The sequence below is a fragment of the Crocuta crocuta genome, unplaced genomic scaffold (assembly GCF_008692635.1).
Source record: "Crocuta crocuta isolate KB4526 unplaced genomic scaffold, BGI_CrCroc_1.0 scaffold255, whole genome shotgun sequence".
NCBI classification, from domain to species: Eukaryota; Metazoa; Chordata; class Mammalia; order Carnivora; family Hyaenidae; genus Crocuta; species Crocuta crocuta.
The window spans coordinates 1,341,563-1,363,964 of record NW_027530670.1 but is presented as its reverse complement, the minus strand read 5'-3'; the positions used below and the strand labels follow the sequence as shown (position 1 = coordinate 1,363,964).

Genomic DNA, 22,402 nt, shown 5'->3' with positions numbered 1-22,402 from the left:
TTCGATCCCAAATGGCACCTAGTCTCAACCAGAATCAGAGGGGTAGGGCTAGATGACCTTCCATCAAAGCCCCTCCAGGCTGCTGTGAAGATTACTGTCACATTAGTGAAATATCAAGTCTTTGTTGTGGGTGGTCTGTTGGCCAGAGAACAACTTGGAGACACCTAGGATCAAGATGCGTATGACTGTGAGGCATTGTGCATCTGTGATTGCTAAAAGCAAGTTTGGGATCAATTTAGGGTTAATTGTCTAGGTCTGGCATATAAAGGGAGTTCTCATTCTGGCTAAAACCTCATAGGCCTTTTCTTCAAAACTGCTCTCCCTTGACTGGGAGTACAAAGGCTTAAAATAAATATATAGTAATGCCTCTGTCTGATAGGCCTTATATGTTTAATGGAGAAATACCAGGTAGACTCATGGAAGCAGAATTTTAGAGTTACACTGTCCAATACAGGAGCCACTAGCCACGTGTGGTAATTGAGCACTTGAAATGTGGCTACTCTGAATTGAGTGTGAAATATACACTGGATTTCAAAGACTTAGTGCAGAAAAACCCAAAATATCTCAATACTATTTTTATATTAAGGTTGAAATATTTCAGATACATTGGATTAAATAAAATATTATTAAAATAACTTCATTTGTTTCTTTTTACTTCTTAAATGTAGCTAGGAGAGAATTTAATATTTATGTTAGGCATCATTGTTCCAGAATATGGAATATGGCTACCATGAGTGGAGAGTGACTGTAAGATGGTTGCCTGGCTGGAGGCTGAATGAAGACTCAGGCTTGGCTAAAGAGAAAGGTCACTGGGAGGAACTGGCACAGCTGGAGCCAAGGGTTTAGGAGAGGAATATCTCTGCCAAAAAAATGAAGGTAATTTTAGGTGATGCAATAGAAGTAAAGAGACTAGTTCCTCTTGTTCTGCCCTGCTCCACCTAGAAAACACTTTCCCCTTAGGTCAGGGGTCTTGTAAGCTAGAGAGACTTATCTGATTTAAGTGCACTCCCTTCTGTGTTTGTGCAAATATATCATAACTTACCCCATTATGGTAAAATTACGGTGTTGCATCTGCCTCTATATTCCCAGCCTCCGCTCAAATATTGTGAGCTCTTTGAGGGCAGGGACCTTGCCTATTATCTTTTTACCTGGAGACTGGGATAGTGTAACAACCAGTAAGTGTCCGGGGATCCAGAAAGCATGAACTGGAGAGGTTCCTCTGGTCTGTCTCAAAGAACCAGGTACCTGCTTGAATCCCTACTTGATTCCTTTCTGACCATGAAAAGGTGATGCTGAGCCCAAAGAAGTATGGAGGGGATCTGATACCATAGGAGGCAGGAGAGGGGAGATTTCTAACGTAGGGTCTTCCTAGACCTTCAGGCCACATCAGAGTTCTTTTTATAGGCAAGACTGGCCTTAGTGCCCACTCTTGCCCTCCTTTTTCCTTGCTTCCCTGTGACTAGGTTTCCCTACTTCATTCTTTTTTAAGGAGTGACACAGATCCTGCTACTTGGCCTGGGCCCTCTCACTTCTTTGTTAGGCCTGAAAATTTCCCTGGTGGGGAATTTAAATGTGGAAATCAGAAGGTTAGGAAGCAGAAGCGACAATTTATGTATCCAGGACAAATGTATCTGGGACCAAGGTTTTGCCAGCTCTGTCTGTAGCCCCCTCACATCCTTTCTCCTCCAGTGATCAAACAGCTCTCTGGATGCCCCTTTCTTATTTCTCCACCCTACCTGATCTACTCAACAATTTCCCAGGCCATGTCAGTCCAGAACAAATGGAGGCATACATAACATCAGTGATGATGGTTTCCTTGGATTGTGTGTCTAGTGGTTATGGCAGGACAGGGCACATACAAGTTATTCCAGTTATTTCTGAGCATACCCAAGAATGTCATATGAGCCCTCTCCTTTACCATGTGCCTGACCAGGATACTTCCTCCTACTCAACCTCCATTAGTGAGATTTTCTGCCCTCCGCTGCCTGTAAAGCTGTGTAAGTGTGCCATGCCATATCACATACTGGTCCCCACCATGATAACAATATATGGGGCCAGAATATTCTCTGTTTCTAGAGATGCTTGGTGCCACTATTGCTGATAAGTTACTGGAATCCCTAAAATAATAAAGCAATACAAGGTTTAGTACCAAGGCTGGGAAGGATCTTAAGAGTTTCTTTTAAAAAGACTACTAAATCAGTATTGTTGGTCTCCCAGTGTTCTAAGGGAACACTTAAGGAAAACAGTCCCTCCTCTCTAAATCATTATGACTTTCAAATAAATGAAATCTATGTTATTTGTGTTTATTTTTTTACCAACATAGTATATTTTTAAAAATCAAATCGGATTTCACAGCAGACCCTGCCCCAGCCGTCTATACTCTCAATTTCAGCTCCTCAGAGACTACCTTCTTCTTACCTTTTAGCTATCTCTTCTGGGATTTATATCCAAATATTTTTTTAAATGTTTCTTCACTTCTTTTGAGAGAGAGGGTGTGTGAGCAGGTAAAAGGCAGAGAGAATCCCAAGCAGGCTCTGCGCTATCAGACGCAGGGCTGATCTCACAAACCAACAGTTCACGACCTGAGCCAACCAAGACTCAGATGCTTAACCAACTGAGCCACCCAAGTGCCCCTCTCCATATTTCTTGATAACAGGCTTATACTACTAGTTCTTGATTTTTCAGTTTGATCTATTATTTTACTTCTTGCTATAGGAAATAGACTATGCATTTATACTCTAATGCCCTCTCGTAAACACACATTATTTCTCTATCTTTCAATGTATCTAATACAGCCATTCATTATATTATGACTATATATTATTCATAGTTGATCCCATTAGCATAATACTAGGTTTTGGATTCTTGACTGAAATTAGCCATTGTCCCTTTTTCCATACTTTCTTAAGTGGCTAGCACTCAAGTATCTATAAATAATTTATCCAAAACTCTCTTCTCAATGTATTCAAACACATCAGGTAATGTATCAGTTTGTTTTTTAAGCTGGAGACAACGCTCTAAGAATCCATCACCCTCCCTCACTCTGGACTGATTGTTCTCTAAACCTACTGCACAGCTTTTGTCCTAGGATAATTTATCATTTCTTCCCTTTTCTACTTCTTTTTTTTCTGAAAGATTTCCATATTCCAAATCTGGAATTTGGAATTTTTACATTTGAATTTTTACATTTCAGTAATCCTGCCTTGTATTTACTAGAGTACTTTCTTGTCCACCTTTCCCTCCACTCTTTAAATAGCATTCTCTTCCATCTGTGGGGTGTAGTATCTTATTTCTCTGAGAATATTTCTAATGTTTTATTTCTTGAGTTGTCTGCATTGAGTTATTCAGTCTTTGTTTCTATCTTTTGTGTTAGAAGCTTTTCTTAAATGTCTAAGAGATCCTTGGTGAAGAGTGCGGTCTTAGAAAGAAAGCTGACTGGAAGATCGGTGTACATGGACAGGGCTTGTAATTAGGATACCCTGCAGTATTTTTCAAAATTCTGATTGCACACCCATTAGTGGTTTGTGAAATAAATGTAATCAGTTGCAACCAATCCCCACTCCCTGCTGCCCTAAATGACAGAATAGAATAGAAAATATATCAGAATATATCACCTATAAAAAAGTTATTTTGTGAAACTTTGGTTTCATATATGTACACACCATATACACATATTTAAGTACTGGGTCAATCCCATAAAATGGGGATTTCTTATTGTGGGTGTTTTTTCAAAGAAATTTTAAAATTACCACTTGGTGTGCTCAAGGAGACTCCAAATAACAAGATAGGTAAGTCTTTTCTCTTGGAAGGAGAGGTAAGTTTCTCTGAAGAAAAATTCTCTAAACTGCTCCTTGCTGGTCTGGTAGTCCATGTTCATTCATTCAAGTATTTGCTGAATACTTAACATGGTAAACACTGTTCTCAGTACTGGGCATACATCAGTGTATAAAACAGAAAAAAACTCCCTATCTTTTGGAATTAAGATTCTAGAGGGGGAGACAGACAATAAACAAATGTGGTAAATTATACAGCAGTTAGGTATTGTGCTATGGTAACAGTAACAGAAGAGAAAGCTGAATATATGTATACAGATGCAAGTTACAGGGTAGTTAGAGGCTACATAAGGTAGGGGTGGTGAGTGTTGCTGATTATTCTATGAATGAAGTAGAAAGAAAGCTCATCATCTGAAAGTGAGAATGGGAAAAGAGGTGTTAGAGACTTGAGAAGAAGAGAAGGTATGAAATAACTTTGGACATAGACCAATAAACCACAGCCTATGACCAAGTCCTGTTTTTGTACAGTCTGCAATCTAAGGATAATTTTTATACATTTAAATTCTACAACTCAACAGCAGTAAAACAAATAATCCAATTAAAAATTGGGCAGAAGACATGAACAGATATTTCTCCAAAGGCAACATACAGAATAGCCAATAGACACATGAAAGGATGCTCAATATCACTCATCATTAGGGAAATACAAATCAAAACCACAGTGAGATACCACCCCACACCTCTCAGTATGACTAAAATAAAAAACTTAAAAAGAAACAAGTGCTGGCAAGGATATGGAGAAAAAGGAACCCTTGTGCACTATTGGTGGGAAGGCAAACTGGTGCAGCCACTGTGGAAAACAGTATGCAGCTTCCTCAAAAAATTAAAAATAGAGTTATCCTATGATCCAGTAATTGTACTATTGGGTATTCATGCAAAGAATACAAAAACACGAATTTGAAGGGATACATGTACCCCTATGTTTATTGCAGTATTATTTACAATACCCAAACTATGGAAGCAGCCCAAGTGTCTACTGATGGATGATAAAGAAGATGCAGTATACATGCACACACAGGAATATTATTCAGCCATAAAAAAGAATGAAATCTTGCCATTTGCAACAACATGGATGGATCTAGCAAGTATAAGTGCTAAGCAAAGTAAGCCAGTCAGAGAATGATAAATACCATATGATTTTACTCCTATGTGGAATTTAAGAAACAAAGCAAACAAAGGGGGGCTCATAAGAGTTCTTTATGAAACCTGTTCACTTTAATATACTTTCTATTTCCCACTAGTTCATATTCTATTTCCCACTAGTTCATATTTATCACAGAGAAACTATTATGAGCTCAGTCAGACATGTAAGGGACAGTTTCTGTAGAACTTTCAAAAAAGTAATTGCTTCTTCGTATGATCAGCCCTAATACCAATCAAATTCTCATCTCTTTACCCATTTTCAAAATAAGATGAGAACCACTTTAGCAGCTCCCCCAATTACAAGGTCATCTAGTATATCCAAGGAGTCCAGAATCCCAAGACATTCCACATTAGTTTGCTACATGATGAAAGAAAGGTTAAATTCCTATTATCTAGGCTTACAGTACAAAAGATTATATTTTCCCCTCCAAGTTTCTCCCCTGGAAAACAAGTATCTCCACTAAATCAACCTTACTCCCTTTCCCCAACCTATTTTCCTGTTCCAGACAACTGGCATGGTTTGAGTATGTCAATATCAAAGTATATGAGTTCCCTGGAGAGCTAAGTTTTCTATATTAATTACAAATTTGGAGACTACTATGATTCTAGTAAAAGCAATCCTAAGACTGAATTCCCCTCTCTCATTTTCATAGCTTGGATTTGCTGGTTAGAGGCACAGGTCTAGGAAAGAATGTGATAAAGGTACTGGAAAGCAAGAACAAAGCTTGTAGTCATCAGGTTGTTAGAACCTTTGGACTAATCACTACTAAAATTAGATAAAGGCCCATTTTTCTCCATTCTGGTCAGGAATCTGGCAGCCCCGGTCTTCCAGAACATACCATGGCCCATGAATGAAAACATCTTTGAGAAAACAGTTGTCACAATGCCCATATGCTTGACACCGTGTGAGAAACAGCTGCCAAGAGGTCATTGGCCAGACAAATGAGCAAATATAAGACAGTAGCATATTATAGCCCAGGATGCGCTAATAATGGAAGAAGTGGCAGCTGACAGAGGAGTCCAAGGTATAATACACAGTTGATCTCTGCTTTCTGATTCCATAAGAACAGTAACCTGAAACCCTTCAAATCTGGGTAAAAAGATCATAACTTAAGTCCAAATTAATGAGTCTGTTTGTGGTGATGGCAGTGAGTCAGCAAGAGACTATATCTGATTCACAATGCCATTTAATAAAGATATCCTAGAATCAAAGAATTTTGGCATTAGAAATTACTTTGGAGGTCTCCTTATCCAACCTTCTACCCAATACAGAAATCTTTCATAATATTGCTAGAAAATGATCATCCCACCCTTCACTTCCAGTGAAAGAAATTTGGAGACTATTTATTTATTTGTGCTAAACAGTTTTATCTTGATACCACTGAGTCCTAGCTTTTCCTTCTGCAAAACTGTGAAAAATACCACCTTCTTTGCAGGAGTTAGCATAGTCCCTGGGTTATAGTAGATGCTTCCCTCCAACTGAACCAGGATCTGTATGCCTCCTTGCAACCTCCACCTGCTGGAAACGCTTCCCTTCTGGTTCCAGAAGGAACACTTTCCACGACAGCTCTGAAGACAATAATCATGTTATCATTGCCCTTTTCTAGATGCTCCACAAATTGTGCACATGTTCCTGTCTTACAACTGACATCTCTTACACAGAGTCCTTAATTCCATACTCCTTAGCTAAAACCCCAACATTACCTTCATGTAAACCTGTTAATCCAAGCGTTCCCCCACTGTGCAAGAGCAATAGATTTTAACATGAAAGTCAGGATATATCTTTTTAACTCTTTTAAAATGTATTTTTCTTTATTTCATTCTATTAAGATTATCATGAATCTTGAATCTGTCACCCATTGACTAAGAGTCACATAGGGTAAATCTTTTTAATTTTTTAAATTAGAATAAATGGACAAAAATAAGACAAAACCTTTTGAGGTGGTATCATCTGAGTAACAGTGGAACCATAATTCTAGATTGTGATAAACACGGTCGTAGTTAAAAAATGTTTTTTGCTGACTCTTTAGTCATACTGTTTAAATATTAAAATATTAATATTTAAAGCTTTCTATCATCTGTAAAATGCATTTATTTGAAATGTCATTTAGACAATGGCTTTAACTATATATTAAGGCTCATTAAATAATACTGCCCCTTCCCAAACCTGTCCTATTTATTTGAACTAAATAAAAATTTCCCTTTCTAAAAGAAATATTCTCTTACACACTGCTGGCCCATCATAAACAATTATTGTCACATACAGTTAAGTAGGAGATTGCTAAAGGACCAGTAGCAAGGAAAAATGAGGACTTCAAAGCCTTGTGTTCAGAATATCCTATGAGAAAAACACTGATGCAATTAGGCTATGCCTGGGCTCCCTCACCTTCCAGGGGCCCTGACACAGAGACTTTGTGAGACAAGCACACAGAGGGGGAGATTTTACTTTATTGTTACATCTCACAAATAAACCCAACACAGCCAGAAACACTGAGCAGGTAAAAGTGCCAATGTAGAGGCTTGGCAACAGAAGGAGGGAAGAATCCAGTTCATGTCCTCCATGTCTCCAGCCTGGAAGGATGCTTCTATTACACAAGAGTCAGGGTAGCTGACACAATAAGCAATCCATTCTACAGACACTTTGAGCTAAGGAATAGAAAAGCTTACCGGATGGGGTCTGTGCAGGGCAAGGAAATTGAAAAGTCAGAAAACATTTGTTCCTTAAATAACTCAGGCATAGATATACCAAATAACAAAAACAATATTTTTCAAACTTCCTGTACTTGAGATGGACATCTAATAAGGAATGAGAGGGGTACTAGTTCTACAGGGTTAATGTCTGCTACTGCCTGTCTTGAGAACTCTGACCTGGGTAGACACTTTCTTCTCACATCCTGAATAAGAGGTGCCAGAGAGAATTTTTTAGGATTCTGGGAAGAACTAACCTTACCTTTTTACCTTGCCAGCCCCCCAAAATTAGCTCAGGTGCTCCCTAGTGAATACCAAAGAGATATGGCTTATCAGAATAATAAACTTGGCAGCATTTAAAGATTAATGAAGCTCAAGACTTCCCATAATTGTCCTTAGACATTTTTAGGTACCTCTATCAAACCAAGGTTTACAGCACAATTATTTGGTTAGTAAATTCAAATGATCTGACTGCACTGAAAGAGATTATGATACCCTAAGCTCAGATCACCCCAATTGTTTCTATTCCAAAATTGGAAAATCATTAATTCTCAGAGGCCAGAAAGATCACTAAAGGCAACTGATCATCTCTCTGACACCATATAATCCTGAACTCAAGGGTCAGAAATCTGTCACATCTTTCTAGCACCTAAGAATTCCTGGCCTCACTTGGTCCACCAGGAATGTAAATAAGGATAAACCAGGCCAAGGAACTTCTAATATGCCTCTCTTGTGGCCAAGAGTCAAGGCTTGGCATGGAATTTTCAACCTGGGAAGGAAGGGATGAAGTATTTCAACTCAGCCTTAGGGTAAGGAGCAGGCCAAAGTGATGCTATGATAGGTAGGGCAGGAGAGAGGAGAGGCCTCAGTGGAAAGGCACAGGTCCTCCTCACCCCAGGCAAAAATGAGATAAATTTCAAGGGGGCACCGAAGGCTGGTAACCTGGAATCATCCCTGCTGAAGTCCAGCCATGGCCTCCTCTGCTGTGGCTGTGCTTAGTTTTCCATCTTGCTTCCTCTATATAGAGGCTGATAAGAAGAGGAGCTTTGGGGTGACCTAGGCGGTACTATGGCTGTCTAGCTGTTCAAGTGGGAGTCACCAAGTTCCTAGTCTTTAGGGAGCTTCTGTAAGCCTAAAGACATTCACAGTTCCAAAAAGTTGTTTGGTAGAGGCAGTGGCTGAACACTAGATGAGATTATTGGTGGTACCTGGCAAAGTTCAACATGGGATCCATTAAATGCTCTGGAAACTACTTCTATGAAGCAAGGTAGAGCTGGGAATCTCTTAAAAAGATACTCCCAGCTGAGTATTTTTCTGACTCCTCCAAGTACTTCTATGACCAAATTGAAAGGGAGATTCCATTATTGGTATCTGTGTGCCTAAGCTGACACCCCAACAAAAATGCTTCAAGACATCCCTGTGATTGCCAATGTTTTGAGAAGAGTCAGAGGACACTGGGCAGTCAGAAAAAGTTGTCCTTAACACTGCCAGCTCCTGCCCTGCCTCTTTCCTTGAAATAGGGCAAATCTGAAGAGCTTCCCAACCCTCAGTTCCCTGCCTGGAAGTTTTCTTCCTGACCTCCATCCCAGAAAGGTTTCCATAGGTAGGAGTTTCCACCAACTGATTCTACCCAGTATTTCCTTCTATTCTGGACCTCTTTGGGTTTTTTCCATCTCCTTTCCCTATTCCTGATCCCATCTACTTGGGTCCACAGCAGACAAATAACAGACTGGGCAGAAATAATGACTGGATCTTGGGGGTGTCAATGTCTAATAATGATCCCCAGATTATTTACCATAGCCTTCAATTCCATCTCAGAAAGTGATTAATGTTTTCTGTCTGTGGTTCCTTTCACCCTTCTCCCCTCTAAGAAGTTAACAGTGAGAGACTATCTCATTCATCTTTGTACCCTCAGCTTTTAGGCACCAAAATAAGGTCCTACGTGTGACAATTTGGGGCAGAGACTTTTAGTAGACTTAGCACACAGGAGAGAGGGCTATTCAGATCCTCCTGGCATCCACCCCCAAAGCAGATTCTTCCCCTACCCTGCCTTTTTACAAACGCTCACCTCTTCAAGGCCTGAAGACAAAAGTAGCAGCATGGGGGAATGAATATAGTCTTGCCTTGTCAAGTCTGAGTCTCTAGGTTCCTCTACCAGTCACTTAGTATAAGAACTTGGATAATTCATTTGCCTCTCTGGACCTTTAAATAAAAGGGTTGGACTAGATGATCTCTCTGGGCTCTTTCAGATAAATTTATACTTGAGAAATCAATGAACGAATTAGAAGAAATTCTAGTTCTGAGACCTAGGTATCCTGCACCTCTTTGAAACAGCTGAAAGGAGGTAAAGGTCAGGTTCTTGTTTATTATACATTTTAGCTATAGGAAAAGAAGCAAGTGTATCTATAGAGAAATGGAACCTGGAAGCCTCTATACTTGACTAATAAAAGCAAATTCCTGGAAGAAGCAGAGAAGTAGGCCACAAGTGAGACCTGGCAGTGTCAAAAGGTCTATAAATTAAGTGATCAGAGGAGTAAAAAACAATGGCTATAACCAGATAAGATCTCTAAGCACGGACTAAAATCTAGAGAGGTCTGGGTGGGAAGGAGCCCCTGGAGCTTCTATCAGAGGGAAGGACTTGGTCCACAGCAAGTTGCTACTGCATTTGGTTCAAACCCAGTTTTCTCAGTCTGTCAACCTGGTATGTATGCATACATGCAGACATGTTGCATTCTGTAGTTATGCTTCTGAAGTGCTGAAATGAGAAAGAAATAGAAGAAATGATACCAAATTCAAAGAAGTTAGGTTGAAGGCAAGTGTATTTTAGTTAAAAGCTACTTATTTTCCCCACCAGTATCATCACTACTCATTCCAGAACATGGGCTAGAAAGTTTTGTGGAATGGTGAACTCTAGGGGTTCCGGGTGAGTGTACTTATGGTAAGACTGAAGGACAAAGGCAGGGCACAACCCAATATTCTGTATGAGAACCCTCCACTTAATGACAAGTGGATTTTACTTGACCTGACTCATTTGGGCACTTACTTGTCTTCATTTAAGGAAACTGTCTCCACAAAAGGGATTTCTTCTTTGTCTGTCTTTCCCATGATCAGGCGGTGCTTATCCAAATTTATTATGCACTAAAAACAAAGGAGAATCACTGGTCACTGTCAATGATCCCACTGTCAATGCAAAAGGAACCCCACCTCAGAGCGTAAGTATCAAAGGAAAAATAAAATCAATCCTACCTTAAGGGACCGGAGAGTCTGGAGACCAAGGGACAAGTTTTTCTCACTGTCCTCTAAAAAAAAAGGAAGATTCAACTATTACCATTCTGGTTTAAAAGTCAGCCTTATTACCATCGGGCTCCATATAACCAACCTTCCTTCCTTCCTTCCTTCCTTCCTTCCTTCCTTCCAACCATCCACCCATCCATTTATCCATCCTTCCTTCCTTCCTTCCATCCATCCATCCATCCATCCATCCATCCATCTAATAAACATATGTTGAACATCTATTATATTAATTAATTTTCCCAGATCATTATAATTAAAAGATGATAGAGCCAAGATTCAAACCTAGGACTTTAAAACTCTAAAAGAGTTTACACAAAACTCAGAAATTTACAATAGTTTAGAGTAAAGTACATAAGGGAAAGTACAGGAGGTGGTGGGAAGTTATCAAGAGATTTATGGCAAAAGAGTAAGAGGATCTTGCCTTCTACTTCCAACTAGCTCAGGAAAAGCTTTCAGGAACCATCTTCACTGGCACACAAAAATGTCTGCTTTCTTATCCTTTGATATTTTTTATCCTGAATTACACACTCCTTTTTCTTAGTGATTCTCAACATGTCTTGCATGTAGCTCAGAGCCCATCTGGTACTTTGGAGAGTAAAAATTGGGACAAGTCTATAGTATAGAAAAAGTGGAAACCTGAGATTTTGAAGAAGTCAGTATTTACAGGCATGAGACCTCACGAGGGTTTGGTGGAAGGGAGAGGGTTTGCAATAGGGGTCCATAGGTCCCACTCTCAATTCTACTCACCAACCACAGCTGCTGGACAGTCCAGACGGAGGGAGCCCAGTGTGATCACGAGGTGCTCAATCTGGCCCACTACTTTCAGATGCCGGGGTAGAGAAAGCTTCTCTCCTTCATGCTTATGAGATCTGACATGCTCCTTGAGTCTGCATCAGAAAGGGAGCTATCAGAATCCCCTTGGCAGTGGTTTCTGATGGAATCTGGCAATGTCTACCTTCTGACCCCCAGGTGGAATTTTCTAGGGTTTCCTGGGACTAATTTACCAAAAAGAAAAAAATAGTGCTAGCCATCCTATACTTCTTGTTTCAGAACTTTCTCCTACCTATGCCAAGGGATATAAAAACCAAAAAAGACTTAACTCCTTTTCTCAAAAAGCTGTGTCACTATCTGCATTGGTAAAAATGAAAGTTGATACACTCAGAAAATCCTATTCTGCATCCTAACATCCCCACTTATGCAAGGCAACTTAGTTAACATATCTTTTTACCCATCCGTGGGTAAAAGATCTCAGAGAGCGCAGGGGTTTTTCCTAATTTTAGAAGATGCTTTTGTTCAGTGTCTAATTTTCTCTTTACCTTTCCTATTTCAGTTTATACTCATCAGTCTTAGGCTATAAGGTTAGTGGACGCTGGTACTTATTTGCTAAGCATGTTGATATTGATATCATCAAGGAATAACATGGAGAAATTCCTAATTAATTTAACTTGTCTCTGCAGGGGAGGAAGGAAAGGAACAGCACCCAGGTTTCACACAGTTATATAAGCTGATTGGAACAGCTAGCACCCAAGCTATTATGGGTTGGTGGATAAAAACTTAATTATGGACTTTCTGTGCCAATACTTCTGCGTTACTCCATTTCCTCTCTTTTGGTGTTACAGCTCATCCAAAAAAAAAAATAACTGCAGTTTTACAGATGGTTATTAATTCCTCTGGAACCATGGCAGACTGCTGCCTAATTATGCATCAGGACATTATTAGTCTTTCTGGAACCATCATGTTACACTATGTTTCACCTCTTCACCACATAAAAAAGCTCAGGATTCTTCCCACAAGAGCATTTGTGTGTCCTGGGCTTTCCAGCCTAAATATCAGTGTACAAAATCCACAGAGCCAGCTTCAAAGAGTGACAGTGGTGGTGAGGGGTGAGGACAGCGTAGAAACAAGAAGGAACAGATCAGATGGCAGAAGTCACTAATTATACAAACCAAGCCTTGTTCAAGTCCCATCTAAGAATATGAACATCTTGAAAGTAGCTTAGAACGGACCCTTATGTCTACACTGGCGATTGCCTGAATACAGGTATTTCAGCTGGAGAATGATTTGTTATACTGAGGGCTAGAAAAGTGGAAAAGGACATTGGGTTGATTCTTCCAATTCTGGGCTAGACCTTAGGGCCCACCTGTTACTTATGAAGGAAGAGAAGGAAGAAGGAAAGAAATAAAAGTACCCACTGACTGAAAAGGAGGAAAGATACAAAATGGGTTTCTCTGACTAAAGGAGGAAGAACTCAATTCTAGCTGTTGAAGAACCAAAGACATTCAATATATGAAGTGTCTGCCTCACACCCAATCCCCAGCTGGATAAGCAATAAGATTTGATTTTACATATTCTTTACAGAGAGGAAAGGCACTAAGAAACTATTAGCTAATCACACCTACGATGATTCAGGCCCAGCAGCAATAGCCATCCTATTCTAAGTTCTGTCTTCTTGGGATAGGCAGTGTGGCTTCCAGAAGTACCCTGAGTAAGCTAAGACAAACTGCATTCCTGCTTTTACTCATCTGGGATATACCAATAGGACAGCTCCTTCTAATCTGTTGTCATGGCAAGGCACATATCAGAATCAGGGTGTGGCAAACAATGAGCCAAGGATCTCACACTCTCTCATTCTAGAGCCTCAGAGTCTTTGCTCAGAAATTAATAGGTGGGAGTTAATGGAAAACCTGAGGCTTTCCTGGGTCACTGATTTCTCCCAGATGCCTGAGAACCTACCATACCCCCTCTACTAAGGACTAATTCCAGTTGATTAGGTGAACTCTGTACACTTCTCTTGGAGCCTTGGTGGAGACCCTCACCATCTCTAACCTCAAAATAGATTCAGGCAAAGAGAGCATTAACATCCTATTCCCACCTTGTACAAGTGGCTACTTACCCCAGTCTATCCACACAGGCTGAAGAGATGAGATTATATTGACAGCCTGTATCAACCAAGGCTTTCAGATCCTTTCCAGCACACTGTGGAGAGGAAACATACTGTTCAGCAGGAGCCAGGGAAGCAAAAGGGAAGGGACCAAGCAGATGTCATATGAAAGGCAGGGCTGGAGAGCATCTCGCAATTATGGGTTGGTAATGTCTCATCTTTAACCACTGCTGCGTCTCCTTTAAGGAGCTTTTTTTCCTGCTGAATCTAGAGCTGACAGAGGATCCCAAAGAACTTTATGTGTTTATAATTCTCTATAACAAGTAGCTCTTAATTTGAATTGTGTGTGTGTGTGTGTGTGTGTATTACACACTCTTTTACAAATATGATGAAAACTTTGGTCCATTTTCTCATAAAGATGTACATGCATAAAAGTATTGTGTATACTTCCTGTAAAACTCACTTGCGAATTCCATGATAAGACCCGCACTCTATACAGTTTGGAAGAGAGGGCCCCACTATGGGGATCACAATGGGCCCAAATCCTATTCCAGAAAACCCTGCAAAAACTATTCTCAGAATATTACCTGGCAAGAAACCAAAATCATGTCATCATCGTCAGACTTCTTTAGTCCCTCAGACTTAGCCTGATTCAGTTTGTTGGTCTTGGAGGCCCAAGGGACACGGCCGCTTCGAAGTTTAGACAGGTTGGTTTCCATGAGGCGCCTCTGCAGAATGTTATGAGGTTGCTTGAGGAATAGAAAGCAGAGGCTTCTTAGTGACAGGTCATTTCCCGCCTTTCCCATTGTCCCCCAGGTCCTACAGAAATAATGAAGGAACTTCACATAACTGAGCTCTTCCCTTGCTTCTTATTTTTTCTTCCTTCAAGTAGAGACTTTATTGGTATTATCAGAGCAGGTACTATAAGTCAATTTGCAAGTAGACAACCCTGAATGAATTAAAGAGCAAGGTGGGACACTGGAAAATGTGGACAGGGCCCGTGAATATTCTAAGGCTGAAGAAAACTGAGGGACCCTTGTGATTTGGAAAGCCTGCTACCTTCCCTCCCCTTAAAAGGACTAAAGGGACCTTAGTCTATGAGGCAACTCATTCTCACAGGCCAAAGAAACCTACCCAGTACTGGTTGTCAGAAGCTCTGTCCACTTCTATTTCTTTTTTTTTTTTTAATGTTTATTTATTTTTGAGAGGGGGGAGGGGCAGAGAGAGAGGACGAGACAGAATCTGAAGCAGACTCCAGGCTCTGAGTTGTCAGCACAGAGCATGATGTGGGGCTTGAACCCACGAATGTGAGATCATGACCTGAGCTGAAGTCGGATGCTCAACTGACTGAGCCACCCAGGTACCCCTGCCCACTTCTATTTCAAGTCTCACTCCCTTACAATCTCATCTTTTGAACCCCGTTTTCATATACCTTAGTGACCTGATTGTCCTGTGGGCTAAGCAATTCATGGGGTGCTTGGGGTGGGAAGAGAGGAATCCATACCTGCTGAGCAACCCTCTCAGGAGACATACTTTGAAACCTGGCAGAACCCATATGACTAATCTTTACTGACATCCTCTGGACCTCAAGAAGCATAAGGCAAGTCTTCTCAGATGCATGCTTTCCACTCTCTCTCTCTCCAAAGGGCCAAAAAGTGGGAGTATAAAAGGGGCAGAGACTGACCAAGTAACAGGAGATTTAATAAGACCTTATATCTATGCCACAATACCTAATATTAGGAGGCAGAATGAAGGATATGAATTCAAGTCTGCTCTTTGACAGACCTTCTGTTTGGAGAGTTTACAGGGCGGCCATATCCATGCTCTGCTCTTTCTACCCAAAGTGGCCTCTAGAAAATATAGGTTACCTCTTGATAAGAACTCATTTGACCCAAGTAATTTCTATACACAAGCATCTTATTTTCAGTTTACAATACTACTTAAAATCTCTCAGAGGAAAGAGTCGAACTCCAAGTTTCTATATAACACATACCAGGTGCTTCTCCAATTTTAGGGGGAAGAGAATCACTCTTAGAAGCCTAGAGCCTAGAATTTTCCCAGGAAAGGGGGTAAAACTGGGTAAGGTCTTAATTATCTACCATCTTACAATTTCTGAGGAAGAATGGAGTCAGAGCCATGACTCACTGTAACCCTGGTGAGGTGAAGAAATAGATTCCCAAAATACACAGATTCTTGGCAAAGCAGATTCTAGATTAGTATTCTTGGGAAAAGGAGAGAGAGAGAGGCACTTAAACAGAAAATGAGAGCTTCTTAACTTGATAAGGAGCTAGAAGAAGTGCTAACTCTGTCAGATTTCCTGATGCGACACTGGAGAATGCTTGCTCCTTAAAAGAAACAGAAATTCTTCATTCTCATCTCTCACTAACAAACCTGGATTCCTAGTTCAAGTCATATTAAAGCAGGGTAGGGTGTTTGCTTCTGTCAAGTGCATGCTGACTAGAACCAACTCAGATAAACTGCATTTGTAGAAGTGAAGATTGAAAGGGACTTCAAAGGACATTTAATGAAAGCCCTGCTCACTGAAAGTTTGGGGTTTTCCTTCTACATCAGTCTTGCTGAACACAGCTTTACCTTGCTACTCCTAATCTTGCAAAGGAGTCTAATCATCTCTGGACAGATGAGGAAAATTCTAAAATTATTTTCCTTGAAGTCATCTCTTTCCTGAAATTTCCTCCCTCCATATGGAATCCTTCTTCCACAGGTTATAAAACATACTCAAAGTTCTCATATATTGGGGAGAAACTCCACATAATCTCAGACCCTGCCTCCTCAACACCCTCCTCTAATCACACCCTTGTCTTGAATGGTCCATTTTTATTTTTTTAAGATTATTTATTTATTTTGAGAGAGAGAGAAAGAGAGAGAGAGGGAGAGAGAGAATCCCAAGCAGATTGTGCACTGTAGGCAAGGAGCCCGATGTAGGGCTCAATCCCACAAACCATGAGATCATGACTTAAGCTGAACCGAAGATGTGAATGCTTAACCAACTGAACCACCCAGGTGCCCCACTGAATAGTCTATTCTTAAATAAGCCCAAAAACACTATGTCTATTTCCTGATATCCTATATTTTCTTCACTGAGATTACTTCTGATCCCACAACAGCAATAAAAATCTCCTAATTTCCAAATCTGGTAGATATTTTTCAGCTTTCATTTTTCCTTGACTTCTTTAGGGCATTTGACCCTGCTGACAATTTCTTTATGTGTTCTTTTCTTTAGTAACCAAAGAAAGGTTCCAACACAATACATGCTCAGTGAAAAAATTCAAATCACTGAAATATATAAAATCAAAAGAGAAAGTTTCTCAACCTTTTCTCAGTCTCACTCTTTACAAATAACCACCATTAAATTTATAAGTACATACTTCCAAACATTTTAGTATATATACAAACACATTCAAAAAATAGGATCATACTATAACACTGTTTTAAAATTTTCTACTTTTAATATTTAAAAAAAATTTTTCTATGTCATACATATAATTCTTTTTGTTAAATTTTCTTACTACAAGTATTCATAATATACTTTAGGAGTTGAAAATTCACAGCCAATAAACACACATGAACCTCAGAAATATTTTTCTGTCATCATTTTATTATGCCTACATGTTTTAAACAGTGCAACTGCACATTTACCTGTGTTCCTAACCAAAATTTCACTAAAATCATAGTTAAGGAATAAGAAAGGCCTAAACGTATAAGGACAAAAAGAGCAATATACAGGAAACAATAACAAAAACGAAGAGACAAAAAGAGACAAAATTGTGGAATCTGAGAAGCAAACAGAAAAGTGGTAACTAACCTAGACTAAAGAAAGCTTCACACCATTCCACTCCATACAATGCTAGAGTGGCAAAGACTGCCAGTTGTTTATCAAAATCCATGTTCTCCTATTTTTTTTCTGTGCAGATACCTACATTATGTTTCCCAGCCTTCCTTGTAGTTACACATGGCCATATGTATGACTGAGTTCTAGCAAACAGAATGTGCAAAGTGACATGTACCACTTTAGATCTGATCCATAAAAATGTCCTGTGCACATTCTTCCATTCTTTTTCTCTTCTGACTGGTTGGAATGGAAATGATCTTTAAGATAACCTTCTTAGAAGTCACATGTTTGTTTTTAATTTTTAAAAATGTTTATTTATTTTGAGAGAGAGAGAGAAAAACAGAGCATGAGTAGGGGAGGGGCAGAGAGAGACGGAGACACAGAATCTGAAGCAGGCTCCAGGCTCTGAGCTGTCAGCACAGAGCGTGATGCGGGGCTTGAACCCATGAGCAAGATCATGACTTGAGCCAAAGTCAGATGCTCAACTGACTGAGCCACCCAGGTGCTCCTTAGAGGTCCCATGTTAAAGACGGAAGAGCCACTGTCAGTCTAAGTCTATATGGAAGAGGACTGTCTTGCTGACCTTTCTACTAGTACTGTTATTTAAGAAAAAATAAACTATTATATTTGAGCTATATTTTGGGGTCTAGCTGCAATAGCAGTTTTCCTACTTAAACTCTGGAAAGGCTGGGGGGTGAGAGGTATTATAACCTCTACAGGTAGAGGGTTGGAAATAGATATAAAGCCTTGATAAAACTCCCACTTGACCCAGACAAATGGGAAGTATGCCAAAAGTTTATTCTTTTTGAAGTAATAAATTAAAAAATGAAATAGTAAATCAAAAGACTCTGGTTAATAGTTTGTCTAGGCTTATAAATCATGTACTTCAGATTTCTAGAACAGCTAAGGGTGAGGATGGAGTGCCATACTAAACCAGAGCTGAAGGATATGAATTTTAAGATTGAAAAAACCCACATCGAGACTCATATAATGAGAGTAGAAAGGCCCCCCAAAAAGTTTCACATCACTATGAATTTTTGGAATATTATGGGTGACACAGGTTGCAAAATCCTCCAAGGAGAAAAAGATGATCCGCATACAAAGGATTAGGAACCAAAATGGCATAGAACAACCCAATGGTAACAACAGTAGCTAAAAGACAATGGAATAATACTTTTTAAAAATTTGATAGTACATAGTTTCCTAACCTACCCAAACTATCAATCAAGACTCAGGAAAGATATTTCCCACGAACCTTCAAGAAGCTACTGAAGGATATGCTCCACCAAAGTGAGGGAAACCAATGAACAAAGAAAAAAATCATATGGTTCAAGAATAAAGGATCCAATAGAGAAGAGAGGCAAAGGATATTCTGAAAATGGTGCTGAAGGAAAAGTTTAGGATATAGGATATATAACAGGCCTTGAAAGCAACCAGTCCAAAATGAAATTATAGGATGGAGGGCTCCAGGAAGGATGTCTCCAATAAAAAAGAGATGGACCTGCTAGATCATCTACAGTTTTAAGGTACTTGGAGGAGATTTAAATTTTACATAAAAAAATAACTAGGCAACTATTAATTTTGAGAAAAGTAAGTATTTGCATGAGAAAGGAAATACAGTACCATTATTTGACACAGCTCTGAATAATATGAACAGTCCTAGTTTCTCATTTACTAAGTAGTAAATGCTGATTGGACCCAAAACAGTTACTTAACAGAATATTAGTATCTTAGGAGAGAGGGCATGATAAAGAGGTGTAAGAGAATTAAACCTTACCTATTATAGTAGAAAATCAATACATAATGGGAAAATCAGTAAATCAAGAAATAGTAATATCACAATTTACCTAGATATATAGAGATCCCTAACACAAAGAATAGTCTAAATTTTTAAATGTATCTTTTATAAAAGCAAATATTACATGAAAAAGTATACCCCATATACTAGGAAAGTATTCAGCCACAAGAAAAGCAAAATTACAATGGCTTAAATGGAAGTACATTTTTTCTCATATAACAAGAAGTCTGGAAGTAGGCAGTGTTGGCAATAACAGCAGTTTAACAATTTCACAGCTACTGTCTCTATATTCTTGGACATTCCCTCATGATCATATGAACATTCCTCAAGAAATGACAAAGGAGGAAGGGACATAGTGCCATCTATGCCTTTTATCAGGATAGCAAAAGTTTTCCCAGAACTTCCCTCAGTATTTTCCCTATATCTCCTTGGTCAGAATTCACATGGCCAGTCTCAATTGCGAGGGGAGTTGGGAGAGGATGCAGCTTTTCTAATCTCTATAGAGGAGTCATACAAGTAGAAAAGGTCTGAGTATGGGAGATGATTTAGACATCTAACATTATCAGCCAAATCATGCAATGACCAAAGTGTGTGTACATGCATGTATGCACACACACCAATGTAACTTAGGCAGGTAACCCACCTTGGTACCTGTTCTCTTACATCTGCCCTATTTTCTGCATTTTAAAACAGCATATCCTCTGCAGACATTTGAGTTTGTGGTTCAAACGTACTTCAGTTTAACATTTAACTACTAATGTGTGGTTCAAATGTACCTCAGTTTAACATTTAACTACTAATGGGCATTTAGATTGTTTCCACATGTCTGCCATTAAAAACTATGCTGCAACAAAACTCAGCATTCCATTTTTCTTGACACACTCCTCCACTAGCTCCTAAAACCACCTTTCTGCCTATTTGGCATCTGTCTCTTTTACTGGTTCCCTTGCCTCTGCTCATTTTTTAATCATTACTTTGTCTTTGGTCTTTTTCTTGCTCTACGTATTCTTTCAGGGCAATGTTGTCAACTTTCATTGCTAGTATCATAAATTACCACCTTTATGATGATGACACTGTCTCATGCCCAGACTTCACTTTTGAGTTTTAGACACATAGACTCAACTGCCACTTTGAACTTTCTACTTAGACATTCCACAGGCGCTTTCGGACTTAACTTGTCCCACTGATCTTTCCCACAAAACCTACACGTTCTCCCTTATTCTCTATCTAGGTGAGTGAAACTCTGGCTCTTTAACACCTTATATTTCCCTCTCCATTTCTTTAATTTTTTTATAGTTTATTTATTTTTGAGACAGAGAAAGACAGAGCATGAGTGGGGGAGGGGCAGAGAGAGAGGGAGACACAGAATCTGAAACAGGCTCCAGGCTCTCAGCTGCCAGCACAGAACCTGATGCAGGGCTTGAACCCATGAACTGCATCCCTCTCCATTTCTACTGTTATTGCTAAATCCAAGAAATCTCCTAAAAAACTAGTTTCATGGTCTCCTTACCCTACAGTGGTTTTCTGGCCAGCTATATCAAACACAAAATCTTCAATTTAACATTTAAGATCTTCCACTACCAAACTTCCCTCCTTCCCAAACTTATCCTTATTCCTCCAGGAAGACTTTCTGCTTTCAGCAAGATGATCAGTTGTTAATATTATCATGGGCAAATCACTAACCTTGCTAGACATTACTTTTTTCAAGCATTGCTTTCTTCATCAGTAATAAAATAAGTTTGTTTGAGCTCCAAAGTCCTGCTCAGTTTTACCATTATGGATCACTCCCTTTCCACCAAGTTGGTAAAATGTCACCGCCATACACCCATCCATTCTTGATTCTTTCCTTTCTCTAAACTTCCATCCCAAAGTACTGTTGTTGCTTCCTCTAAATCATATCTGGAATTGATCTACTTCTCCCCATCTTTACCACCTCCAATCTAATCCAAGCCACCATCATTTTTTTCTTTTATACTTGCAGAAAACCTTCAAAGTTTGTTAGACCTTAAAAATGCACTGTAACTTTTTTTTTAAAATGCAATGTAGCTTTTTTTTTTTAAATATTTTTATTTATTTCTAGGAGAGAGAGAGAGAGACAGCGTGAGCAGGGGAGGGTCAGAGAGAGAGGGAGACACAGACTCTGAAACAGGCTCCAGGCTCTGAGCTGCCAGTCAGCACAGAGCCCGACGCGGGGCTCGAACCCACGAACCGTGAGATCATGACCTAAGCGAAAGTCGGTCGCTTAACCGACTAAGCCACCCAGGCGCCCCTTAAAATGCAATGTAACTTTAATTGACCTCATCCTCTAAGTTTTATTTTAAATAATGCAATTTTTAAAAATTGAAGTATAATTACATTATATATGCATTATATTAGCTACAGGTATATGACATGATTCCATATTAGTATATACTGCAAAATGATCACAATAAGTCCAGTTAACACCCATCACCATATATAGTTATACCTTTTTTCCCTTTTTTTTCTTATAACAAGGGCTTTTAAGATCTACCCTCTCAGCAACTTTCAAATATGCACTACACTAGTATTAACTATAATCATCATACTGTACATAATATCCCCATGACTTATTTTTTTATAGCTGGAAGTCTGAACCATTTGACCACTTTCATCCATTTCGTTCTCCTGCTCTCCAGGAAGCACCAGTCTGTTCTCTGTATCTATAACCTTGATTATTTTGTTTGTTTGTTTTGTTCTTTAGATTCCACATATAAGTGAGATCATATGGTATTTGTATTTCTCTGACTGATTTCACTTAGCATGACCGTCACAGTCATTCATGTTATCATAAATGCTACGATTTCACTTAGCATGACCCTCACAGTCATTCATGTTATCACAAATGATAAATGATACATTAAGACTTATTACTTTTTATGGCTGAATACTATATA

General features: G+C 39.3%; 1 protein-coding gene across 2 annotated transcripts in view; it reads right to left on the bottom strand.

Annotated features, from left to right (window-relative positions):
* Positions 1-7,404: 7,404 nt before the first annotated feature.
* The window catches only part of NRIP3 (nuclear receptor interacting protein 3), a 23,662-nt gene continuing 8,664 nt past the window's right edge, over positions 7,405-22,402 (bottom strand). Inside the window, exons 2-7 of one of the 2 annotated variants that reach the window (XM_077769142.1) lie at positions 14,427-14,588; positions 13,852-13,934; positions 11,706-11,845; positions 10,911-10,963; positions 10,708-10,802; positions 7,405-10,419 (exon numbers count right to left, since the gene is read on the bottom strand). In XM_077769142.1, coding sequence (XP_077625268.1) covers positions 10,404-10,419; positions 10,708-10,802; positions 10,911-10,963; positions 11,706-11,845; positions 13,852-13,934; positions 14,427-14,588 — 549 coding nt within the window. In that variant the 3' untranslated portion in view covers positions 7,405-10,403. Of the gene's footprint in view, positions 10,420-10,707; positions 10,803-10,910; positions 10,964-11,390; positions 11,571-11,705; positions 11,846-13,851; positions 13,935-14,426; positions 14,589-22,402 lie in introns of those variants that run through there. The other variant, XM_077769143.1, reaches the window with a different exon arrangement.